At 33.0% G+C, this 27,824-nt stretch overlaps 1 protein-coding gene across 1 annotated transcript; it reads left to right on the top strand.

Moving 5' to 3' along the window:
* The first annotated feature begins 176 nt into the window (after positions 1-176).
* LOC110820340 (mediator of RNA polymerase II transcription subunit 25-like) lies at positions 177-27,824 on the top strand. The gene is made up of 14 exons (XM_022049788.2): positions 177-443; positions 583-792; positions 1,365-1,430; positions 6,712-6,919; positions 9,458-9,549; positions 9,652-9,850; positions 11,856-11,947; positions 12,360-13,421; positions 13,868-13,921; positions 22,859-22,887; positions 23,058-23,126; positions 23,253-23,337; positions 27,146-27,232; positions 27,493-27,824. Exons 2-14 carry the CDS (start codon positions 583-585, stop codon positions 27,625-27,627), a joined length of 2,388 nt encoding a protein of 795 aa, XP_021905480.2. The 5' UTR covers positions 177-443; the 3' UTR covers positions 27,628-27,824.

The raw sequence follows: 27,824 nt of genomic DNA, 5'->3' as shown, positions 1-27,824 counted from the left end.
AAGTTTATTTTTTAAAAAATTAAATTAATTATTTTTTCTTTCATTCGTGTAAAAGAAAATTTATGACTGTTAAATTTTTTTAATTAAAATAGAAATAATAATTTAATTACCGGTTTTTTTTTTAATAAAAAAAAAAAAGAAGAAGTGGGATCCCTAAATACACCTTCTCTCCCTCCACTCTTTTTTTATTTGCTGAAAATTCCCCGCCCTCTGTCACAGCCATTTTCAGCAAAATTGTACCTGATGGAAAATTCTCTGTTCACAATCTCATACACTGAAGCTTCTCGTTATTCTTCCTTTTCTTCTTTGCAGCTTGCTTGGTACAAGCAAGTGGCTGGACGAGAAATGTGGAAATATTTCACGAATGGCTTGCAGGTCTCAGCTTTCTTGGTGGAGGCCATTATGAATCTGCCATTGCTGAAGGCCTCGCTGAGACCCTAGTGGTATCTCTCTATATAAACATATACATTTAGTTCCAGTATCTATATAAATATATATATACACACGCACACACGAATAGAATACTCTTGTAATGATCGGTTAATGATGATCTTGGTATTGATGCACTAATTTTATAACCAGATGTTGCCAAAGAAGGCCCACGGAACTGCAGACGAATTGTTCAATGAAGAGCAGAAGCACTGCATTTTGGTTGCAGGAAGCAAGCCGTTTCCTCTGGTCACACCAGTGTTTGTTCCAAAGATCATTAAATCTCCAACTGGGGATTATCCCTCTGAACAAATTGAAAACGTACTAGCTGATGCTGAACAAGTTGCTCGGCTCTTCATTCAGGTATACATACATACATAGTACATACACACACACACACACATATATTTATCTGTAAGATTTATATATTTTTGTTGGATGAGTTAGTCTCTTCGTTTCTATATCGGTTAGAATTAAGAAATCCTTACTAAAAACTACCCTCTCACTAGAGGAGTTTTTATTTGAAATTCTGTAAACATCAGACACGCACACACACACACAGAGCATAAACAATAGATTGCATAAGTTTATTAGTTTTTGGAAAAATTGGTGATAATCAATTATTTCAACAAGGTATTTCAGCAATAGTTTATAGTATAAAATTAAATATTGGAAACCCTATCCCCTCGTATATAATTTGCTCATCATCCCTTTGCTTGCTTCTTTCTAATTTAACTTGCATTCCCTAACTCGGTTTTGGAGTTTTATGCTTTCTTTGTGTTTGAGCTCCTGCTATAAGCTTAACAATTTTGCTTAGAGAGATTTATCGTAGTACACAAATATTTATATTATTTTTGTTTTTAATTGGTTATGATTGGTTAATTGGCTGATGTTCTTGACTATATGTACTGAAGCTTGCTTCTTTCCATATGTAGTGCTCTGTGTCTCTCTCTGTGCTATCTGCCAAGAGGTTTCCGAACTTAAAAGAAGTTTTCATTGCGGTATGAATGATTCTTCTATTACAATATAATTACAGTCTTTTCCTAGTATTAATATACAGCATGATTCTACAGACAGTTGATAAATCCTGAACTAGATTGATTTAATATAATGGTAGATCAAGTAGTTAATTAAATATATTGATATACAAGCATTCGTGGTGGAATCATAAAGCAGAATTGATTATTAACCAAATCAAAGGAAGGATTCATCATATTGCCAACATGATTCATATCAGTACGGCCTGTTTGTTTCAGAGTTTATTATATTTTCCGTGGATATTACTGAATATATAGAATATAATTGTAGTTTTCATATTTGATTTATAACTGGAACAATTTATGTTAAATTCTATAACAATTGATTTCTATTCAGCAAAACCTCCTTTTATTATGTTCATAACTCCTATTCCAAAGCATTGACATTTTTGGACGAAATGTAGCTACATATGCTTTTTCTTTTTTTTTTTTAATAAAAGAAACTGTAAATATATTCATGTAGACATCAAGGGGGCACTGCCCATGGACAAAAATTTACAGATCAGTAAAAGTATCTTCAATGCGACCAAAATCATTTAAACTATCAAGGTTGTATCCTAAAATAATAGAACCGAAAAGATATAATCATTTGTTTTTGATGTTAGCGAAATTCCCCTCAAGACCATCAAAAACTCTAATATTCCTTTCTTTCTATACGATCCAGAAGATTTGTTAGTGCGATTAGTCTGAAACATCTGTTTTTAGCAATAAGACCCTGCCAAGCAAGAAACTCGACCTTCACAGAACCAACAATAACACACTGAATACCCATGAGGCTGAAAATCTCGATCCAAAGTCCATATTTGATAGGACACCAAAGTAAAAGGTGACTGCATGTTTCCAGATTTTATTTGCATAAAGAATGTCTTTTTACTAAGTGGAATCCTCTCTTCATGAGATTGTCGATTGTCAAAATTCGTTCTTTGGCAGCTTCCCAAGCAAAGAAAGAAATTCTAGGTGGGGCTTGAGATTTCCAAATCATTTTATTTGGGAAATCAATTTCATTTCCAGCAGAGGAGTCCTCCAGATGCTTCGAAAGAGAGGTGACAGAAAACATACAATTTTTGTTCGGCTTCCAGTTAAGTCTATCTTCTCTGTTACTCAGTTGGATGGTGGCAAGAATCCGGGTTAAATTAATGTATTCCTCCAATTCCCAGTCTTGAAGGTTACGGTTAACAACCACGTTCCCTGGTAAGGAATTGTTGCCCTCAAAGGCTTCCTCAACCAGCATATATTTGTCCCGTGCAATTGCAAAAATAAGGCGGAAACGGATTTGGAATTTGCAATCCCAAACCACACATCATGCCAAAAATGAACTTTATTTCCATTGCCAGTGACCCAAGTAGCAATTCTGAATAATATGGTTATGTTGCATGAAGCTTTTCCATAAACTCCTTCCATAGGTGCTGCATTCCAATATGGTCAGATCATATAACCCGTTGCTAAACCACTTGAATTCAATAATATTTTTTTTGAGGCATCTAATATCATTTCAGAATTTCCAGACCCATTTGCCGTGCAAAGCTTTGTTAAGTGTCAAAAGAGACCTAACTCCCAGCCCCCCCCTCCTCCCAGGTTATTTGAGATCTTCCCAACTGACCAAATGGAATTTACGACTGTTATCATTATCACCCCAAAGGAAACGACATTGCTTCCAATTTTTTGGCCACATTAGCCAGGATGGTGAGCACCGAGAGGTAAGAAATTGAGAAGATTGGATAGGGTGCTTTTAATGAGAGTGAGCCTACCACCTTTGGACAGAAAGTTCCTTTTCCAATTGGCCAATCTGTTTTGGAAAATGACAATTATTAGCTCCCAACAGCTGCTCTCTTTGCATTTAGCACCAAAGAGGATGCCCAAGTATTTGATGGACAAACAGTAGCTTTACATCCCAGTACTTTGGCGAAAGAAGATTCAGGACAGTCAGATGCAAAATTCCACTAGTTCAGAGTTGTCATAATTAACCTTTAAGTCAGAGACAACTTGGAAGCAGAGGAGGATGCATCTCAGGTTTAGAAATGAGTTGGTGTCCAGTTGACGAAAGAATAGAGTGTCATCAGCAAAGAAGACGTGTGAAATTTCCATTTGTTTGTCCCTGTTGCCCACCAAGATACCCTTCATCAACGGAAGATTTTTAGCTCTATCAACCAATTTGTTAAGAGCTTACGTGACAATAATAAAGAGTAGAGGGGAAAGGGAATCACCTTTGTCTCAAACCCCTGTAAGCATTAAAGAAAGTAGGCGGACCACCATTTATTAAGATGGCAAAGCTGGTAGAGGAGATGCAAGTGCGAATCCATCCCCTCCATTTTTGCCCCAAACCCAATTTATCGAGCATGTAATCAATAAAGGTCCAAGATACATGATCAAACACTCTTTCATATCAAGTTTACATAGAATACCTTGGCTTTTTTTTTTTTTCTCTGTAAACCTCATCAACGATTTGATTTGTCATAATAATTGCATCTGTTATCTGTCTCCCTTGGACGAAGACTTGCTGATTTTCCCCAATGATTGAGTTGAGGATTTTAGATAAGTGGTTTGTCAATACTTTTGGAAGAATTTTGTAGACACTCTCAACGAGGCTCATTGGTCTGAAATCACTAATCTGCTTAGCATTTTTCTTTTGGGGACTAAAATCAGGAATGTGGAGTTTATTGATTTCACAAATGAGGAGTTTTTGTGGAATTCATTTAAAAATTCAAGAAAATCATGTTTTATCACCCTCCATTATTCCTGTAAGAACTTGAGGTTGAAGCCGTCGGTCCCGGAGCCCTATCACCATCGCAAGCGTGAAGGCTGTCATAAATCTCCTCCTTACTGAAATCTGCTTCCATCTGTATTTTAGCAAGGTCATCAATTCTGGAAAATAGTAGGTTATCTAGTTTTGGGTCTTATGCTGAAATCTTCAGTGTATAAATTCTGGAAATATGCTTTAACTGCTGCTCTCATGGTAGTGTTTCTCTCAAAACTGTTATTGTCAACAAGGAGCTCTTCCACATAATTGCTTCTTCTTTGATCATTTGCTAAGTATTGAAAATATTTTGTACTTCTATCTCCATTTTTGAGCCATTGCTCTCTAACTTTTTGCTTACATGAAATGGCTTTCATATTTAATTTGTTAGCCAGTTTAATCTTTAAAAGCATTATTTCTCTCTGTCATCATCAGAGATACTTGAAATCATTTCAGCATTATCCATGAGTTCAATTTCCATCATGATGCCTCTGATTTCGAATTCTTCAGCCCTGCCGGCACTAATGTCGCACTTTTTATTTCATCCTTCAAATATTTAAGCTTCTTGGCAAGCTTGAAACTGGCAGTACCACTGTTTCCAGAACTAGACCAAGCCATTTCAACCAGAGCCCGGAAAGCATCTGTTCTGAGCGATTTGTTGTCAGAGTCTAAAAGGGGTAGGTTCCTTTCTCCTCCCATGTATATTTGGGCTTAGCTGTTTGGCCCATAGACATTGATCAGACTGGTTTTTCTGGGCATGGTTCAGGCCAATGGAGCTTTGCTTTTCCTGTACAGCCGACTCTGATTCCAGTTTGACCATCTGGCATTTGATTTTTGGTAGGCGGGTCAGAGAGGTCAGCCTTTTGAAATTTGAATTTCGAAGACTTCTGGTTCGGGTATCTTCTTCTCCACCTGTTTGTGGGAGTCGTTGCTTGAGCTCACTACTCGAGCAAAAGTTTTGCCACCCACTGCACTGTTTCAACTGTCACACCGTGGTTACAATTGGGGCAGCAGAGAATCATCTGACAGTGTTGAGATTCACAATATTTTACAACAGTTGTCCTTTCAGTGTTTATCGTTGCTGACGGCTTCATTGTGTTAAGGACGGATGCGTCCATTGTGGCTGGTGCGCCATCTTTAAAAGGGTTAACCAGAGGGACCTCAGCCAGATCGAATATGGCTTTCATGATGCGCCACCAGCCTTCTGCCTTGAAATCATTGGGAATAAAAATCCTTGACTGATTTACCTCTTTCCTTCGACAACACATGGCATCTACCTCTTCCATTCCTGACCAATACGAAGAAAAGATGGTGATGATGACTTTTTTTGTATGTTCCCCATGAATTACCACCCTTCTTCGAGTAGAAATCGCTTAGAGCTTCAATAATCCAGCTGACTTCTTCTTTATTTAGTGTAATGGACACTTTATTTCCTCTACTGTTTTCGCTGGTTCGAATTCCATCTAGTTTTTTCCGTCGCAGGTGATATTGAAAGATTTGCTACCAATAAGCACGAATCTTTTAGTCTTTCTGCCTGTATATTGGTAACTAAGGTCCTGAAGAGAATAGGTACTCACGATGGCACTTATAGGGTTCAGGTTGAAGATGCAAGAGGAGAGGAAAGTTTTCGCTAGTTTAGGGAGGGTTATACAGAAGGGAGGTTATTAAAGAGAGAAAGTTTTAGACAGAGAGAGGGAAACATTAAGCATAAAGGTTGTGTTTCATTCAAAATGACAACTTTGAATGAAAAAAAATCAGGACATTTTATATAGAGAACACAAGAATATGCATGGTTTTGTAGGCCGGGATGGTGGGAAGGAGGCTCTCCCTACTTCAATGAAGTGGGGGAATTCAGACAGAGATTGCGTCTATATAGAAGGACAAAGTAACCTTGTCCGAATCTTCCTAATTGAGGTAGCGAAGAGGACTATCATGCCTTTCCCGGAGGAGAAATTGTCGGAGAACAATGTAGGGGATTGTTTGAGAACCTTCCACTGGTTCAATATAACCAACATTCACATAGAGATGGAATACAGATGGAATACAAATTCACTTCTTCATATTTCAGCTGGAATACTTTCCTATGAGCATTGAAATTCTTAGGTATTTTCTTTAGCAGATCATGTTAAATAAATGCATTGTTCAAATGGATGACCTATTGATCTTTCAATGGCTACATTAAGGCTATATTTGTGATAGACTTAGAGAACTAATAGAATTTAGATTTTATTTGCAAAAGTTCTCCCCAAAATAGAAAAAGGATCTTATATTGGAATTTCTCAGGAAACTAAAGCATGTTTTGAGTTCCACAAAAATTATTATAATACAATTTATATTATCTGCTAATTGAACTAAGTAATTTGTGAACGATTCTTACAATTATGAATTTGTTTTAAACATGGCCTAAAGCTCTTCACATTCTTACGATTTGGTGTTCATTTCTTCATATGCAAGTTACTTTTTACACTGATTCCACCGTGCTGCTGACAGCTGAACTGTGCAAAAATGCAGGCAAATCCAGATGCCAGTGAAGCAGACATTTCCTTTAGGAGTGAGAAGCATCCGGCATTTCTCATTCTGCTGTCCCGGAAATTTCCGGAGGCTTGTGCTGCTATCTATGGGCCTGGAGCAGCAGACTCATCACTAGTCTCTGCCATGGGAAACAATACAGGAACCCCTCTAGTCCATGATGAGACTGAATTTGATCTTGACCTTCCAGGTGGGTCAATGAATTAGACCAATTGCTATTGTTTCAAAAGGCAAATGTTCTTGGAAAAAAGGTCTTTGAACTTGGTCGTCTTTGAAGGATAGTTTTTTCTTTTCTGTTTTTTTTCAAAAGCTATTAGTGATGCTCTTTCTGGTGTAGCTAGCTTCTGTCTTGTTTTATGAAATGTAAACTGAGGTAGAAAGTTTGTGAAGTAGACTTGAAAGTTTATGGTTTTGAAAAGCTATCAATGTACTATGTTTCAACATTTTGGAGAAAAGAAATAGTTTCTTGATTTGCATATTCAAGCTGTTGAATTGAATTATCTTATGTTCAGTTCATAGTGCAAACAGCGTGAAGCTGAGAGCACTCTACCAGTGAATATTAGGAATGTCAAATCCTAGTGTTCAATGGTTTATATATCTAGTAGGTATGCTATCTATCACCATATGATTTTAGGTTAATCTTATTACCGATTAGTTACAAAGAAGGTTAGAAATGAAGTATTAACAATTTCTCACCTTTATTTGTTCTCTATTCAGAAACTGACAAAATGAGATCACAAAATTAACTTAGTGCAATGGTTACGCTAGGTAAACAAGTTCACTAGGTTTTCACCAACTATGAAGATTTGAAGTACAAAATTTTTTATCCAGTTCTTATATCACTCTTTTTTAGCTCATAAAAATATTAATATTTAATAAAAGAAAATTTGACCTTAAAAGAAAAAGAAATAGTAGAATCCTAAAGAGCTTCAACTCCGAACTGGACTCTTTAATTGAAAAAATGTAATCCAAGTAGAAAAATAGCAATGATGACAATTAAGCAATACAGTAAACTAGAAAAAAATAGAATTATATTCTGTAACCAGATTTAATTTAATGCATCTAGTGATGAATCATGCCAACTTGGCAAAATTAATGTGGCCCAATTTTGGCAACAGTAGCACATAAGATTTCTAGCTAACTTGATGTTGAAGAACTGTTGTTGTCATCGAACTAAATGTGGTAGGACTTAAAAGGCTGTTGATGTATTGTATCAGTTGAGCCTAAACTTTGAATCCTTTCTGAGCAAAATGCAGGGCTAAGGAGCTATTATAAGTCAGATTTGAAATGAACATCTCTTTAAGCCTTGATGAACATCTCTTGAGGCTAACTCTCCAATTTTCTTTTTGTTTCTCTGGCGAGGATTTCTCTTCCTCCCTGGCTGTATTTTTCTTTCTCATCTTAATAATATCTTGTTTTATAAAAAAAATAGAAAAAAAGAACACTACATGAACGAATATAGAGACATAGAAGGCAAAATGTATGAATAGTTATGGACCAAATGATCCTGTGAGCAATGTACGGAGTCTCCCACTTATTAACAGATGTTAATCTCTCATCGACAAGTATAAGGATTTGTGTTGGCTTATATACCTGTTGAAATATTCTATCTATTATCATGCTGTTTAGTTGGTTTAAATTTAACATGACATTAAAGCTTAGCTTCCTGGTTAATCAGATTTGGAAGGTTAAGACACTCCCAAGAATAACTTTCTTTGCATGGGAAGTGGAACGAGAATGTATCCTAACCATTGATAAGTTGATGAAAAGGAGTAAAATTCTGGTTAATGGTTGTTATATGTACAAGAAAGCTGCTGAATCTTATAATCACATTCTTCTCTGGTGTTCAGTGATGTACAACAGTTGGACAATTGTTTATGGTCTGCTGGGGATTAACTGGGTTATTGCCTGAACAGTTACAGATAAATTACGGGCATGAAATGAGATATGTACAAGGAAAAAATTTGTAAATCTTGTTCATTTTATTTTTTGGGTGATGTGGAAAGAAAGAAAAATAGAGTTTTAATATTGGGTCATGACATTTATTGGTTGGAAGATTTTGGGAATATCATTTATTTACTAACTGAGATATAAATATTTTGTAATGGGTGACGCTCTCTTGGTGTCATATAATTATAGTGCATTCTTTTTATCTCAAAAAACAAGCTCTGGGTTGTCTACCTTTTATAGCTTGGCCTTGTTTATGCTTATCCACTCATGCTCAAGTTTTAAGAAAATGGAGTACGATAATCTACTTTATTTAACTAATCTACTTTATTTTCCCTCAACTTGATCGAAATACTCTATAAAGCTCATGCACAAATAATATTGTCAAATATCTGTTTTTATTATTCCTCGTCAATGCTACTTTGAGACTCTTATGAATGGAGTTACTGTCTCACTCGTCCACTGTGGTACGATCTCATTTATGGCAAAAATTTTAGAAAAAATCTCCTAAATCTTCCTTTCCATTAATAGGCATTGTACGAACAAGCAAAACTGGCAAATGACTCTGTCTTATCTGTTATGTTCAAAAATTAATTTGATGACAAGTTCTAGATTATTTGTTGAACGGTTATTAGACTCATGGATTTTCGTGCTTGTTTTGCTTCTAGACTCTACTAACATATTTAGCACCATACTTTTATGTTTTCTTTTTTAAAATTCATGAAATTTATGACCGAGTTCTTAACTAGTTTAGTCTCTCTCTCTCTTTTTTTTTTGGCAGAGGAGGACATTTTGTTCCTTAGAAAAATATTTTGTGATCCCCTTGATCAGAAAAATACTTCTGCAGCATGCAATTCAGGCCTAGTTGGAATGGTAAGAGATGTCTTATAATTTGTGCTCATTTCTTTAGATGCTAGTAACTCTTTTACATCGATTCCAGTTCGCTGCTGACTGCTGAACTGTGCAAAATTGCAGGCAAATCCAGATGCCAGCAAAGTAGACATTTCCTTCAGGAGTGAGAAGCATCCGTCAGTTCTCATTCTGAGATTCCCAGAGGCTTGTGCTGCTACCTATGGGCCTGAAGCAGCAAACTCATCACTAGTCTCTGCCATGGGAAACAAAATGGGAACCCCTCTAATCCATGATGACACTGAGTTTCATCTTGACCTTCCAGGTGGGTCAATGAATTAGACCAATTGGTATTTGTTTCAAAAGGCAAATCTTCTTGAAAAGATGTCTGTGAACTTGGTCGTCTTTGAAGGATTGTTTTGCTTTTTTTTTTCCAAAAGTTATGAGGGATGCTCTTTTTGGTGTATCTAGCTTCTGTCTTGTTTTATGAAATGCACACGGAGTAGAAAGTTTGGGAAGCAGCCTTGAAAGTTTATGGTTTTGAAAAGCTATCACTATGCTATGTTTCAGCATTTTGGAATAAAAAAGGTTTTTGTTTTGCATATTCAAGCTGTTGAATTGAATTGTCTTATGTTGAGTTCATAGTGTAAGTAGCGTGAAGCTGAGAGCACTCTACCAGGTTAACATTAGGAATGTCAAATCCCAATGTTCAATGATTTATATATCTATTAGGTACTCTATTTATCACCATATGATTTTAGGTTAATCTTATTCCGATTAGTTATAAAGAAGATTAGAAATGAAGTATTAACAATTTCTCACCTTTACTAGTTCTCTATTCAGAAACCCACAAAATGAGATCACAAAATTAACTTAGTGCGATAGTTAAAGCTAGGTAAACAAGTTCATTAGGTTTTCACCAACTATGAAGATTTGAAGTACAAAATTTTTTATTAAGCACCTATGTAACTCTTTCATTAAATATTGATATTTAATAAAAGAAAAACTGATCTCAAAAGAAAAAGAAATAGTAAAATCCTAAAGAACTTCAAGTCCAAACTGAAAACTATTTAATTAAAAAAATCTAATCTAATTAGAAAACTGGCAATGATGACAACAAAAGCAATATAGTAAATTATAAAAAAATAAAATTATATTCAGAAACAAATTTAATCAATGCGTCTAGTCTTGTATTCATGCCACCTTGGCAAAAATTAATGTGGCCCAATTTTGACAACAGTAGCACACTACATTTCTGGCTAACTTGATGTTGAAAAACTTTTGTTGTCATCTAACTAAATGTAATAATACTTAGACGACTGTTGATGTATTGTATCAGTTGAGCATAAACTTTGAATCCTTTTCGAGTAAAATGCAGGCATAAGGAGCTATTGTAAGTCAGATTTGGAATGAGAATCTCTTTAAGCCTTGATGAACATCTCTTGAGGATAAGCTCCAAATTTTCTTTCTGTTTCTCTGGCGAGGATTTCTCTTCCTTCCTGGCTCTACTTTTCTTTCTCATCTTGATCATATCTTCTTCTTTAAAAAAACAAAAGAACTCTACATGAATGGATGTAGAGAAATGGGAGGGAACTTGTATGAACAGTCATGGACCAAATGATTCTGTGAGCAATATAGGGAGTCTCCCACTTATTAATAGATGTTAATCTCTCATTGACAAGTATAAGGATTTGTGTTGACTTATATATCTGTTGAAATATTCCGTCTATTATCATGCTATATAGTTGGTTTAAATTTAATATGATTTTAAAGCTTAGCATTGTCTCTACCTTATAGTGTGGGCTTGTTTGTGCTTATCCAGTCACACACAAGTTTTAAGAGAATGAAGTATGATAATCCACCGTTTCTTACTAATCTACTTTATTTTCCCTCTACTTAATCTAAATGCTCCATAAATCTCATGCACAAATAATCTTGTCAAATATTTGTTTTCATTACTTTTTACCAATGCTACTTCAAGCCTCTTATGAATTGATTTACTGTCTCACTTGTCCACTATGATATGATCTCATTTATGGCAAATATTTTGGGAAAAATCTCCCAAATCTTCCTTTTCATTAATAGACATTGTACGAAGCAAAGCTGCAAATGGTTCTGTCTTATCTGTAATATTCAAAAATGAATTTGATGAAGAGTCCTAGACTATTCTTCGAGCAATTATTAGACCCATTGATTTTCATGCTTGTTTTGCTTCTACTCTCTACACTAACATATTTAGCAGCATACTTTTATGTTTTTCTTTTCCTTTTTAAGTTTTATGAAATTTATGACTAAGTTCCTAATTAATTTAGTCTCTCTTTTCTTTGCAGAGGAGGATATTTTTTTCCTTCAGAAAATATTTTGCGATCCCCTTGGTCAGAAAGATACTTCTGCAGAATGCAATTCTGGGCTAATTGGAATGGTAAGAGATGAATCATATACTAATACTCAAAGATATGTTTCTAAGATTCTTATGTTGCATTACTTAGGTCTATATTTTGTTTCTATTCTATTCTTAAATCTTAATTATTTGATGTTTCAGAATTTTTTTTATGTTTACATGTTTGATATGGTACATGATGAAACCAACTTCATGATGATGTATTCATATTCTTGTTAAAGGAGGAATCATGAAAATAATTAATTTGAATTGAATATAAAATTAAGTCTGAATTAGAATGTTATATTCGTCTAAATGTATCCATTTACATTGTATTTTCTTTCTTATGTCACAGAATTAAAAATTGAATCGCGTCATAACATCCATGAAATTTTCTTTTCCATCCTAAATTTTCTCTAACAATTATCATAAAACTATTTTCTTGGTGATGAAGGAACTTGAAACTGCATTTTCTTCTCAATCACAGCCGGCTTTTCCAAATCCTCCTCATGATTCACTTCCAGATTTTGACGCTGCTTTACCATCTCCAACTTTAGAAGAGATCCTAGGATACAACGGGACACAAAATGCACTTGTGGAAATGGAAGCAAGCACTTATCAGCAGGAGAAAGTGATAAGCTGCAGTGCGAATACTGGAAACACTTATCAGCAAGCTGGAAGCACTTATCCGCAGGTGCAAGTGATGAGCTCCATGTTCAAAACTGGAGACACTTATCAGCAGGGACCAGTTCTAAGCTCCCTTACTAATGGTGCAAACACTTATCAGCTAGGACGAGGGACAAGATCCATCTCCAATACCAGGAAATATTGCGGAAGAAAGCAAAGGGCAGTTGGTAAACGGCCAAGGACTGAAAATTCTATGCCATTGGCTGGCATAGTATCACAAGCATTAGACACCGCACAAAACAGCAGCAACAGTTTGCTTATGTCCAAAATCCCCACTCTTTCGGGAAATTTTAATAATCTCCAGATGTCTGGAAACCTGGGAGCAACAGAGACTGCGATTGCTAGTCCGTTCATTCCAATATTTGAAACTTCTCAGATCTCTGAAGTTCAGACAAGGCTTTCTGGGAGAAAAGGTCCTTTTCATCCACAGTCTTCGATCATAGGACAACCAAAGGCATTGTCAGTGAATCTGCAGGGTTCCCCAAACAAAACTATCTCATCTTCATCTGCAGCTTCTCTTGTGCCTCAAAATATCATGCCCCCACAGTTGTCTGCTTGTCTTCAAAAAGATCTGGGCTTTGATTACTATATGCAACCTAGAGGGAACACACTGCAGCTCTCAGGACAGAATGTGCGACGAGCAGGATTCAGTAACCAAACAATTTCAGGAGGTTTCTTTGGTCAATCAAGTTTTTCATCCAGTGCAAGTACATTGAACCCTGCTGCTGAAGGGCCAAATAACACTGCTAGGGAAGTGAACTTTACCTTAATGAGCAATAATCTCAACCAATCGCAGCTACAGCGTAACAAATACATTACAGCATGGGAGGTAATTAGTCCCATTGTTAATTCAGAAACAGATGCTTGAGAATTTTGCTGATAGGTTCCTATACTCACTTCTTATCTCTATTGCATAATAAAACACATTTATAAACATTAATTTAAGTTTTTAGTTAAACATATTTAGCTCTATTATTTTGTAGGTATTGGAGTTAGAGATCTTTATATCAAATCATTACTATTGGTGGCAGTTTGCTTCCACCAATATCGTACAACAATTATATCATGCCCTTTTGCCATTTTTGTTAGTTGCTCTTTATTGCATCTGATGATCAAGTATGTTATTGAATAACACTTACTTCCGCCTTCGCACGTGTTTAAAGCAGGAATTACACCCTTGATTTTCTTGAGCTGTGAGAAGTAGAAAAACAGGAACTTACAGAAACACTTTTTTTTTTTTTTTTTTCTAAATATTCTTTTTCCTGTGACATTCAGGGGAGCTTAGCTGCAAATTTTGGTGGACGATTTGTCCTGGTCACGAGACTAGTGGTACGTATGTTTAGCCATTCCTAAGTATATATTAGCTTTAATACATGTCTTATGCTTTGTTAACTTCAATTATTGTATTATCTGATTACTGCTATAAAAGTATTAATCATAGAATCTCTACTTTGTGGTGTAATTGTAAGTACAATTATATCATGCATGATACATTATGGATTACGGCCTCTATTTAGTATTTTATCTAATAGGTGGTCTGTTTTTCCGAAGAGGATTGAGGACCTGACATTTTGTTTTTTGATTTTTTTATTGTTTTTGTTCTCGGATGGCACCTCCTTGGTGCTCCATTAACAATATTTCGCTCATGTTTCTTTAAAAAAAACATTATGGTACCTATCAATATCCTGTCATTAGAGATGTCATATATTTGTCATCTATGGATATTTTATATATGTATATATATTTATATATGTATATATCTGTTATATAAGTAACTATAAATATAATATTTTAAATATATAAAACTATATAGAATAAAATATACTTTATAAATAAATTAAATTCTTATATAAATATTTAGTGGTTTTTTCATCTATGATTTTTTCTTTTAGTTTTGGATTAATGATATTGGACGAATCCAATATAGTTAGTACAAAAATAATAGATATAGAACAATTATTGTTTGCATGGTTTTTGGGTAAGAGATGCAAATGTTTATATGAAGACAATGTTATACATAGTTACGTAAACTTATGTTACTTACATATTATTATAGGCACTTTCTATGTATATAGATTTAATAAATTTTATAATAAATAAATTATATATTTTTGAGAACTTAAGAAGGCATATAGTTAATATAAATAATTATATAAAAATTATTTTAAATTCTATTTCAAAAAAATATTTTAAATTCAACAAATTAAATAATGTCATTATGACTAATCTAAATTCATGATCAATTATTTTTTTATAAGTGATAAATTTATATTACATTATTTGAGAAGATATACAATTCTTTGAAAAAATATATGAGAAAATAATATGTACTTATTATTTTTAATTAAGAGTTCCATTCCACTATACATTAGTTTGTCAAGTAAGTAATATAAATAATTATTAGTTCTTTAAAATATAATCAACTCAATAATGTAATTTGTTATTATCAAAGTTTAAATTTTTAGAAAAAAAAAAAGTAGTGTAATACATATAAATATTAGGAAGATACTGTCTGTATTCAAAATCGTTACGAATAAGTTAAAAAGTCGATAAGACTCATGATTTTCTTAAGTATGGAGAAAATGATATTTTATAAAAAAACTTAGAATTTGGAGCCATAAATTCTTGAACCTATCAAAAGAAAAATATATGCTATCGAAAGTATTTATGTTCTTTTCTTTCTAAATAACTCATAAGATAGCAAGAAAGATAAGGTATGTGCTCTTTTTATAATGCTTATTCTTTTTACTGCCTTTTCATGCCAAGATCTTTTTTTTAAATCAATCCAACCCCTATAAGACTGTAGGCCATAGACCAATAGTTGATATGAAATGAACACTAAAGGAAAAAGTGGTTTATCGATTTTCCATCAATCTTATGGAAGTAACTTCTATTCACAAGGGCTCTTTGGCTCTTAATCAAATTGTTCATGGCTAGAATACATTTTGTTACCATTTTCTATACAAAAAAGGTTGCTTTGGGAGGAGATGTACTTTGCCAAACAAGTTTTCATGGAAAATTTTGGTAAGCCCTTTTTATCTCTGTTAGATGGAGATAATAGGATTTCATTAAAAAAACCTCTTTAAAACTGAATTGTTACTTTGATTCATCTGTGGCTTCATTAGGTCTTTTATAGTTGAAATAAAAGATTGAAAAGATTGATATACTCATCCAGCTCCCAGTCATTTAGATTTCTTGTCAGCTCCACCACCTAAGCGCTATTTCGCGTAGTATTTTACATAGTCATCTCGCGTAGTATTAGAATAAAATTTTCTACTACTATCACTTTGTTCCTAGCTAAGCAAAAAATTGTAGAAAAACATTAAGCTAATATTTTTCCCTCAATCTATATCTAGCCGAATTGTACCTCGATCCAATCTTTTATCGGATACACCCTTGAAAATCTTCCTTACCTCATATTATCTTCTTTCATATTCCAATTTTGTAAGGCTAGTTTAAGTGAATCATTCTCTAGTTCTTATTCCCTCGATCACATTTCTCTAAAGGTTGTTCCTCTTCTTTAGGAATCTTTATAGCCATTTGCCATGTAATGTCTTGTTGAACTCGACTATTAATATGATTCTCATACCCTCTTCCTTAATTGAATTTCTAATAACGTTCCAAACTATTAATGGAAGTTATTTTCTCCATCATAACCTTCCCATAGAAAACATTGTTGAATAGTCTCCAATTCTTTACAATGCTTACAAGAAAGGTCAGTAAAGACAAGTGGTATAATAGTAAGTTATCCATGGTACTCTTAATAAGTGTCAGTCTTTCTCCCTTAGAGGGATAATTCTGCTTTTTTCAGCAACCCTCAACTTGAATCTTTGCACAGTTGGATATCATACAAAATATTGTTATATTTGGCTCTAAGTGGCAATCCTAGGTATTTGATAGGAAAGTTTGTCACTTTGCACTTTAGAGTCTAAAATCCCCACCAAAAGACCCAAGTTCACTTTGCACTTTAGAGTCTAAAATCCCCACCAAAAGACCCAAGTCCCTTCTTGACTTATCGATACTAATTCTGGCATAGGTAGATTAATTTTAAGACCCAATATACTACTTGGAGATAGAATAGGACATATCTAATGTTTAACATAGTTTATAGTTCATGTTCACAAAAAAATAAAGTATCATTAGCAAAAAAATGAATTAATTGCTTCCAAAACATCTTAATTGTCCCCAACCATTAAATTCCTAGATGAAAGATTCTCTGTGACTAGTAATCAATATGTTTAGGGCCTATATAATAATGATGAAGAGTATAGGAGAGAGTGAATCTCCCTGCCTTAGCCTCTTAATGCTCTAAAAATCCAAATGGGCCACCATTCACTAGGGTTGCAAAATAAGTGGAGGTGAAGGTTTTTAGAGAAAAATAAACCATTAATTTTATTTCTTATGCTTTTTGTTTACACTTAGAAGATATATATAAAGTAAATTATCTTTATTTTAGAAGAATTCGAATTACATGATATAACTTTACTGTTATAACTCTAACTAATAAAATATCCTATTCAGCATAATATTCTATTTATCATAGAATCTTTATCTACATAAACAATGAGAAGAGTGACCTTATCCTCACGATGTTTGATAAATGAAATATGATCGACATTGGTTTGTTGATATCTAAAAGAGATCATAATTCTTCTAAACTGTTCAAACCATACTTTTGGAGACTGCTTTAATCTGTATAAGATATTTTTTAATTTGTAAACTTTTTCTTGCGTCCTCTTGTCTTCAAATCTAGGTGGAATTCTCATGTATATCTCTTCCTATAAGTCTCCATTGAGGAATACATTTTTTATATCAAACTATTGTAGATCCCAATCAAGGTTAGCTACGTAAGACAAAAGTATTCTAATTGTGTTCATCTTTGTAACATATGCAAAAGTTTTCTTGATAGTCAATTCTATAGGTTTGAGAAAATCCTTTAGCCACCAATATAATTTTGTACCTTTCGATCAATCTATCTGCTTTGTATTTTACGGTGAACACCTATTTGTAATCAACTATCTTCTTTCCCTGTGGAGGTGAAATAAATTTTCATATTTTATTTTTTGTCAATATTTTCATTTTTTCAATCATGACTCCCTTCCACTTGAAATTTTTTAGAGCTTCTCTTCAATTTTATAGGATAGACACAGAGAAAATAGATAAGATAAAATCTCTATAAGAGGGAGATAGAGAGCCATGAGAAACAAAATTAGATATAAGGTACTTGGTACAAGTTCTTATTCCCTTTCTAATAGCAATATATTTATCTAATAAATCATAAGAGAAAGATAACTCACAAATATTTTTTGGAATCAGAGAAGAATTTTAACCAAAAACAGAATACATAATGACTTTTTCTAACTTATCTTTCATTTAATACTTTTTCAAATATGGTTTATCCAGATATCCAACATTTTCTTCTTGAGTAAGACCTTCTACAATATAACTCTTCTCCTGAATATGACTCTCAATTGTTACCCAATTAGAAATTATTTCTTCCTTCTCACTCTCCTTTTGAAGAGGTGTTGGGTTTGAGTTGAAGTAAGACTCGGTTTCTCTAAAAATAACATATATAGTTACAAAGTATTTTCTAAATAGTAGATGATAATACTTGTAGTCATTTTAGATAGAAAAATATCTAACAAATATATATTTGAGAGCTTTAGTATTTAGTTTACTCATATTTCTAACATGAACAAAGTACACACATCCAAACACTTTTTGAAGAACAATGTAGGAATTTTTTCTTTGCAAAACCTCCATAAAACTTTTAAAATCAAGGACTCCCAAATGCATTCTATTGATAAGATAGACAGCTGAGAGAACTGTATCTCCTTATTAACTCTTCGATAGATTCATGATGAACATTAGTGATCGAACTATCTTCAATATGTGTCTGTTTTTTCTTTTAGTAACCCTATTTTATTCATTGGTTTAGTCATAACTTGTTTGATAAATTATCTCATTTGACTCCAAGTAGGCACAGAACTTATTATCCATATATTCTATACAATTATCAGTTCTCAGAATCTTAATTTTAACATCAAACTGTATATATATCATTTTATAAAATGATTGAAAACATGAAAATATATCACATTTTGTTTTTAACAGATAAATTCATATTGATCTAGTATAATAGTTAATAAAAGTAATAAATCATCTATAATCAGATAAAGAAGTATTCTGAGTAGGTTCCCAAATATCAGAGTGAATAGTCATAAAATGATCAATATTTTTATGATTACTTAGATGATAAGAGTTCTTCTTATGTTTAGCAAGTTCGCATGCATCATAAAACAAAAACTCTATAAAAGTTCTTTTAAATAAAATAAGATATAATTTTTCTAAAACAAAAAAAGAAGGATGCCTCAATCGTCAATGCCATTGTAATATTTTCATATTGACATCTTTATTTCAAATGATGACTTGATTCCCAATTAAGTTCTGGTGTCTACCTAAGACATATAAGTTATCTTGCAGTTTATTAGTTTCAATCATCTTCCTGATTTGAAGATCCTTAAAGATACAATAATAAGAAAAAAAAAATTAATTTTACAGTTGAGATCTCTAGTGATGACACTAATAGATAAAAGATTGTCAGAAAAATTAGACACATGTAAAATTGAAAATAATATAATAGTAATAGTACAATTAATGGAACAAATTCTACACACAGGAGTGTATGACTCAACTGCTATATAGACATTTTCTAATTCAGTACAAGAAAAATAAGTTAAGATTTCTTTAGAAGATCATGTCATGTGTCTGTTGGTTACAGAGTCTATAATCTAACTATCAAGAGTATAAATAGGATAGAGATGAATAATACCTGATTTTACTATATTCGATGTGCCAATAGTTGATGAAGAGTTGAGTTGACTCAGAAGACGCTTAAGGTTTTGAATTTTTTCTGTAGAAATGAATCCAACGGATAGTGAGCTAGGTGTTTCCTTGGCTTCAACAAAATTTACTTGAGCTCTTGTGGTTCCACCTCTTCCTTCTCTTCGACCTCTAATTGGGCTTTCATGTAACCTTTAGCAAGTTTTCCTAATATATTTTGGCTTGCCACAATAGTCACACTTCTGTATATCTTTGGATTGATCAGACTGAGTAACTAATCCAACCTTATTAACTGATGTAATGTGAAATATGATATCTCTTTTACTTTTTTCTTATTGGACATAAGCATAAGTTTGTTCTAATGAGGAAAAAAGATCTTTACCAAGCACCTGGACCCGTATTTGATCATATTCAGTATTCAGACCCACTAAAAAAATCATAAATCCGTTATTTTTTTATCAATTTATGAAATTTGACTGCTTCTGCAAGACAATCTGTTTGAAAATCTTGATAGTAATCTAACTCATGTCATGATCCATTTAGTTCAGAAAATACTAAGAAATAATTATTTCTCATTATGTTGTGCCATGAACTTTATTTTAGAGTTCATAAATCTGGACGTCATTACTCATTTGTAAACATATAAGAGATGTTGCATTTCATATATTTTCTGCAGTGTTAAATAGCATATATATTCTAATAATGTAGGGTTGTATGAAATTAATGAGTCATAACATTACCAATGAGCTCTCAGATTCCCATCTAGTATATTCTAAATTACCAACATCTAGTTTTTTCAATTCACTAGTAATATAATCCTACAATCTTCTAGATTTAATGAACAATAAATAAGATATCGACCAAACGAGATAATTAGTTCCATCAAGCATTACATGACTGATTTATACTGAAGAGTTATCGAAACTAGTAATACTCACTTTTGTTTTTATACTTTTTTTTATCTTATATTGCTAAAAATAAGTAGAAAAATACTCAACAGTGAAAGACGAACCTCCTAATTTGCACCAAAAGAGTAAAAAAAGCACTAAAAAACTGAAGAAAAAAAAAGACAAAATTTGAAATCAGATCTGGATCGGCTCATCTTGGCTCAGCAGTGGCTCAGACACGGATAACTTGGTTCAGGCACGGAATGACCAGATTGGGTTGGCTCGACACGCGGAATGGCGAGATCGGATGTCCCAGTGTGCAAAAAGCTAGAATGGCACACAGAAGACGTCTGTCCGATAATGTAGCGTGGTTCAGTGTGCGACCAGAGCGGGGTGGCATGCAGGAGGTCCAGTTGAGTTGCCTCAAGGCGCGAAACAATTGGGACGATGCAATGAAAGGCGCAAGACAACGAATTGGCCGAATGCGCGTAAATGCATAAAAGCCGGAGTCTATACGAGTGATTTGTACTAGATCACATGCGAAATGCCAAAAAAGAGCCTGATCTTTGTGCACGACAACTATTTGACGCGATTCCGATCTAAATGAGGTGATCCTTGATGCCGTGTAGGGATCATGCGCTTCTATAACCGGCAATGCGTGTGGCTCACATGCGACAGAATCTTCTCCTGTTTGGTGTCAATGAGCGACGGCTCTGTTTGGATAGTTGGTGATGTTAGATTTTTTTGATAGATGAGTACCAAGTAAGCCTATTTTGCTATCTTAGGGTTTTGAAAAAATCTTGAAATTTGAACCTTAAAAATAACCTCATTTTGGTTTTGATACCATAAAGATTTTTGAAAAAAAATAAACTATTAATTTTATTTTTTATGCTTTGTGTTTACACTTAGGAGATATATATAGAGTAAATTATGCTTATTTTAAGAGAATTCTAATTATATTATATAACTTTACTACTAGAACTCTAATTAATAAAATATCCTATTCAACATAGTATTCTACTTATCATGGATTCTTTATCAACAGGAGGTAATATAAATTTTTGTCCATGAACACTATTTAGTATCAAAACTTATTGTATAGTACGTATAAAAGGGAACTCCAGGACACATCCATGCATCTTTTCTATATCAAGCTTGCAAGTCACCCGTTCGGTACCCCTTTTAAGAAAACTATCACCATTTCGTTTTTAATTAAAATTGTATTCAGAATCTATCTACCCTCAACATATACATGTTAGGACTCCCCTACTACTCTTCTTGTGATACTTCCCAATCCCCTAACCAACACCTTTAATAAAAGCTTTATATACATCCACAAGACTTATAGATATAAAATATCTAATATTTGAGACCCATCCATCTTTAGAATGAACACTAGAAAAAGTGTTTAGACCTGAAATGAAACATCCTATTCACTAAAACACTATTAAATCATTCTTCATCAAGGACCAACAATGCTAAAATTCATGTTAAAACCATATGGTCTAGGGTTTTGTCACTATTACAAGATTTTAGAGCACCTCATATCTCCTCCTCATTTAATGATGATTCTAGCCAAGACCACTCTTGCTTCTTGGTGTTAAAGATCAACCCATCTAGAGTAGATCTCGTTTGACATCATTCTGATATAATTCCTCAAAGAAACCTATTACCTTTTCCCTTAGCTTCTCATTCATTTATTCTTAGCTCATTCGTATAATTACTTCTTTTATGATGACTTGCTATTTTGTAGAAGTGTTTAACATTCTTATCCCCTTTAATCCAAGCTCTAGATTTTTGCTAATGAGCTATTTCCTTCACTAAAAGTAGGTTTACTAACTCAAGATGCAAAGTAGCCCTCGTCTCATCGTTTTCTAAGTCTTATTTAAATTCATAACTAATTATCAATTATCTCTTAATTAGATAGTTGATACTTTTATATGCTTTTATTGAGATACGAGTTTGAGTTAATTGAGTTTCAAGTGTGTCTATTAAAAGATTATGATATTATTGATTATATTGTTATTGGTACGTAGTTTTATCTAAAAATATATAAATTTTTATTAAATTTTTTTTTTATATTATATTAATCGTGAAGAGAACAACTCTTTTAAACAATATATAAAAAAGTAATATGTATATTTATGTTATTTATAATTTTTATAGCATGTCACTTTTATCATTTTGTTTATAGACTTTTTTTTCTCCATGTAGATAAATAGATAGATACAGATATAGGTATGCACATATAGTGGAATATATGTCCCTCTTTGAGGCTAATAATTATACTTGTGATTACAGCCATCATAAGGGTTTTATTCTAATTTATTTTTTGTGATCTTTCTTCTTTATTATATTAGTTATAAAATTTATGTAGTACTTACAATTATCTCATCAGACTGCACCTTTATTTCAATACAAACCCAAGAAGTTGGTTTCTTATTATTTAAGAAGAAAATTATTATATTTCTATTATTCGATTGGATACAAAATGCAGAAATCTAATTTCTATCCAATTTTTTGTTCCTCTTGACAGTCTTATAGGAAGACTTCAACACCAGAGAAGTAAGTTTTTGAATTATGGTTTTACCTGTTTCGTCTTTTAACACTTTAAGAAATGGATTTTTCATATACATTTATGCAGATTTTCTCATCATCATTCACTTGAATTTCAAGTTCTATATGTTGAATTGGTTTACTTCAAGTGTAAATTCTTAAATTGTGTTTGCTTTCAGGATTACCTCTGACTGGCCAAGAACACTTCAACTGGGTCGACTTTTATGCCGCAAGTTCTTCAGTGACTTGTATTTATCTTTAATCAATGCTTCATATTTCCTTTGATTTGCTCTTCTCTTCAATATAATTATAATTAAGGTTTAATTAATTCCATAACAGTTTTTAAGTATCAGTTTTCTGTGTTTTGTTGCCAGTTTATACCATGACGAAGAAGAGTACCTGGTCTTTGAGGCTAAGCATATTCACCCAATCTTTGAACAACTAAGGACGAAGCATTTTGTGAGTACCAAACAAGACTTTCTTTTTTCTTGCATTCAATTTTGCATTTTCTGGTGCTCCTAATTTTGTCTTTAATGGATATACACACGTTTTTAACTCCTTGATAAGAACTAGTTTTGATCTTACATTTATTTATATATGAGCTCTGGTAAAAAAAAAAAAAGAAAGAAAACAATTTATTGTGGAAGAGATAAAAACTTCATGAGAAAATGGAGGTCTTACAAGCAGGGAAGAGGATTCAAGGAGACTTAGATAAAATTAGGGCAGAAAACCAAAACCCCAGCTATTATCTTTCTTCACCTCCTCCAAACCCTCACAAAAGGCATTGAAGCTTCCTTCTCTACTTCCGGTTTCGCGGGAGTAAATTTTTTTTATGGCAACAAGAGAAACCCTAAAGCAACTCACATGACGAGATCGGCTTTGGAGCAATTGTAGCCTTTCTTCCCGATCACCTCAGGCGCCACGTACGCTAGCATATTAGCACGTGTTGTCCTGCTTGAGGTGCTTGGAGAAGGCGCAGAAACCAAAACGATGACCTTCAGATTGCGATCTTCATGGAGAAGAAGGTTCTCGGGTTTTAGGTCATGGTAGTACCTTTTTGGCTGCGGTAGAAGTTAACGGCTGAAATCAACAGCTGGAAGTAGACCTGTCCCACGTCCTCCTTCGATTGACCCTCGGCGACCTTAGCGAATAGTTTAGCACCGTGAGCGAGCTCCGTGGCAAATTAGATCTTGGACTCATAATCTTACCCAGAACCAGTTGTCCTTCCTCGTTTTGTAGAACAATCCAAACAACCCAGAAGAAAGGTTGAAGATGACGCAGATCTCCTGTCTGTTTACTTGGAAGTTGAAGAAGACTGAGATCTTTTGTCCTAATTCTAACTTACTCTTCTTTTTTGCCCTAATTACCATAAGCTATAAATTATTTCTTTCTTCTCCCCAAAGAGAAGTTTATGTTTTTTTCATTTACAACATATTTGAATAAATTTTAGTGATAATTAAATAATGTATGACAATGATAACGATTGATAATAATAACATAGAATATGAATGAGAAAAATTCTTTTATATTTCTATGATTGTTTAATGACATATTTTTATTTGAATGATATAATTGTATTGTCAGTTAAATTATTAATTTATAATAATAAATAATATATAAAAAATATTTAATAATAAAAAATTATTTATCAATATAAATATATTTGTATTTAAATAAATAATTATTATATATAATCAAATTAAATTTTTATATTTAATGAAACAAATAATAATTTATGAAAATAAAAATAGAATTAAATATATTATATGAGGGTATAAAGGAAAAACAAAGTAACATGCCGGTCACGTATTATCGATTATGTGGTTTTAAAATTCATTCTAAATTTACATACCATTTGCTACAATTGGAAGTTGAAACAAATATGATTTTTTCACACCCGTTTATTATACTTTAAAATACTATCATTCACCACAATCAAAGCAAGGTGAGTGAAGTTAATGCTTCTGAACAAAATTAAAAATATAGAGAACAAATTTAATGAGAGTTAGTCTTAAAGACTGAATTGTAACATTAAACAAATTAGGGGACAAAATTTGCCATTAGTTTTAATTTTATTTGTAATTTTACTGTCAGAATGAGGTATGAATATGTTGGCCTTGGTGACTAAACTCGGTTGCCAATTTAGTAAGGTAATTGTTCATCTTTCCAAATAAACACTCATTCTATTGATCACGAACATCTTAAGTTTAAATTTTCAGTAGTGTGTGATTTGAGCTCATTATATGAAACTCAACAGTTATATTTCTTTTGAGATTGAAGTATTATAATCACTAGTATTCAAATTCTTAATCTCCTTATTAGGATTACATATCAGTCATAAATCACAATAAAAAAATTTATAAGATACAAAATCGTACTAGTCTAAAGTTAACGAACTAACATACACTTTGAGATACTAATTAACATCTACAGGGACAAAAAATTAAAAATATTTACAAAAAGATTATAATTGTATTCTAATATTTTATATTATCTATCTTATAATTTTATGATGGCCTAAATTCCTAAAAGTGATGAATTAGTTCTTATACTATTTAGAATGTCATGAATCCAATTACATATATTTTTGATGTAGAATTAGAATATACAATTATCGTTATTTAAATTTTTGATGTCCTCATAAGGCCACATATTACAATTAGAAAACACAATTTAAAGAGACACATGGTCCAAAATCATACCAACATGAAGTCATCGAGCTAGCATGCCTCTTATACTAATTACTACCTAGAGTGACAAAATACAAAAAATATGTGTGCAGAAAATGATGATATTATGTTTTAATTTTTTTATATTATCCATTTACAATTTTATTATAGGTCAAATTTCTAAAAGCGATAACCTAGTTCTAAAACCATTTATGCCGAACTTAAGCTGTACTTGTCCAACAATTTTTTGGATCTGACTACCAATCTTCAAAAGTTCAAACTTTAAATTATTTGTAGTGTAGGATTTGTACCCTTTTATCTTTTTTATGTGAGATTGAAGTATCACAATTTTTACTACTCAAATCTTTAATATATTTATTGATGTTACATCTCACAATCACAAATCACAATTTTAAAGTTCACAAGATCCAAGATTTTGCTTAGAGTTACCAAGCATAGTATGTGTTTTGATCTCATTTGTACCACTCTAGCTCGAGTTTCATTGATCCAATAACTTTTTGGACCTAGATAATTGGTAATTAAAAACTCAAATTCAAGTTATTGGTAGTATTGCAGTTCAAACTTTATGAAGTTTGACAACCACATATCTTTTCTGTGAAGCTTCTTGACTCTTCTCTATCTCTTCTCCCAAAAACTAGGTTGCTGCTTTCCCCAAAATCAAGTTATTGCCAACGAAAAAAAGATGGTTATGGGTAGAGCTCTTAGACATACTTTTGTTACCGTGTATTATACTATACACTCCTGCTTTTCTCAACATGGTTGAAAAACGTTCTCCAAACTAAATAAAGAGAAAGGGAGTTACCTTGGTAGATATTCTTCCCTGCATTACAATTCAGCAATAAGAATAGAGGTAGCATATCTCTGGTCCAGGTGCTTTCATGGAATGCATTGGTGTTGGTGCTCTGAAGACCTCCCACAGTATCCAAGTAAATTCTCATTCAACTATGTAACAATCTTTGTTCTCACACACTACCTCTAGCGTATCTGTTGGCTAAAAAGGCCACCCAAATTGTTGATGGAAATGTCCTCAATTCTGAATTGATCATTAACCCATTCAGCCCATCTTTTAATTCTATTGATTGATTTTTCTTCTGTCATGTTGAATTCTTGCATGAAAACAGTGTGTATTTTGTTTCTGAATCTCAGCCAATCTAACTTCTATCATTGAGCTGCATAATTTCTTCCTTCTAATATAGCTCATTAAACTCCTGATCATTTTGTCTAATCAAAGAAATATTCTTCTCTGATAGGTCCCTTATTAGCAAGTTAGACAATCTTGCCCTACACCCAAAAGAGTTACCACAATCATTCCTTCCCATCTTGAAGCCAATGCCATAAAGTACCAATTCTATCCATTAATGGAGCAGAATAACATTCTAATTAGCCTCTTTGGTCTCTATATGAGTTTTCTTTCAACCACAACCTCAAAACTAAACAGCTTCTCCACAGTTCTCCTGACATCAATCACCTTATACAAATAAATCTACATAGGTCATGATACTATGGCAGTTCCAGGACATGATTTGCTTGCTTATTGCATTATTACTAACTCCAATTATGAACTTGATGGATTTCAGTGTGTGACTGTAAAGCTGCCATCACAGACCATGATCATTGTTCCAACAGACAGAGATGGCCGGTTTATCGGAACAATTTTTCCAGGGGTAAGCTTTTCCTTTTTGTCATCTGAAATAAAAGTAACATTACCTGTACAAAAAAGTTCTGCAAAAATTTATATACTAAGTACTAAGCCAGAGTATCTCCACTATCATTTTATTTTCAAACTGTTGATTTAATCTTTATACAACTAACATTATTCTGGAAATCATTTAAGTTTTTCTGTATGCACTAGTATCAATTTGGCTATGTGTATAAACACATACAAGAGCCCTAACGTAAAACTTTTATTATGGAATCAAATCAGCATTTCCCTCTGTTGGGACCCCGGATACCCTCCAGAACAGGAGCAGCAGCACAAAGAGGAACTACTGGCAACAAACCAACAGTAGAAAACCAAGGACAGGGGAACCCTTTTAACTCGGTCGCTAGTGGAATCTAGTAATTCAAAGTGAGGCCTGTATCAGATACCGATGCTAGGAAGACCGTATCTTTATGTTTCTGGCTTTCATGTGCTTGAAGAACTTTCTCTAAACTTCGAATATTCTATGAACTTTTCTCTTGAAGAACTTTCATGTTTATGACTTTGTCTGTAAATACCTCTTTATGTTTTGGAAGATTTTAATCTTTGGACTTTTA

Source organism: Carica papaya, chromosome 9 (assembly GCF_054855325.1).
Source record: "Carica papaya isolate Zhongbai chromosome 9, ASM5485532v1, whole genome shotgun sequence".
Lineage (NCBI taxonomy): Eukaryota > Viridiplantae > Streptophyta > Magnoliopsida > Brassicales > Caricaceae > Carica > Carica papaya.
Note: the sequence above shows the minus strand (reverse complement) of the source record. Positions and strands in the feature narration are given on the sequence as shown.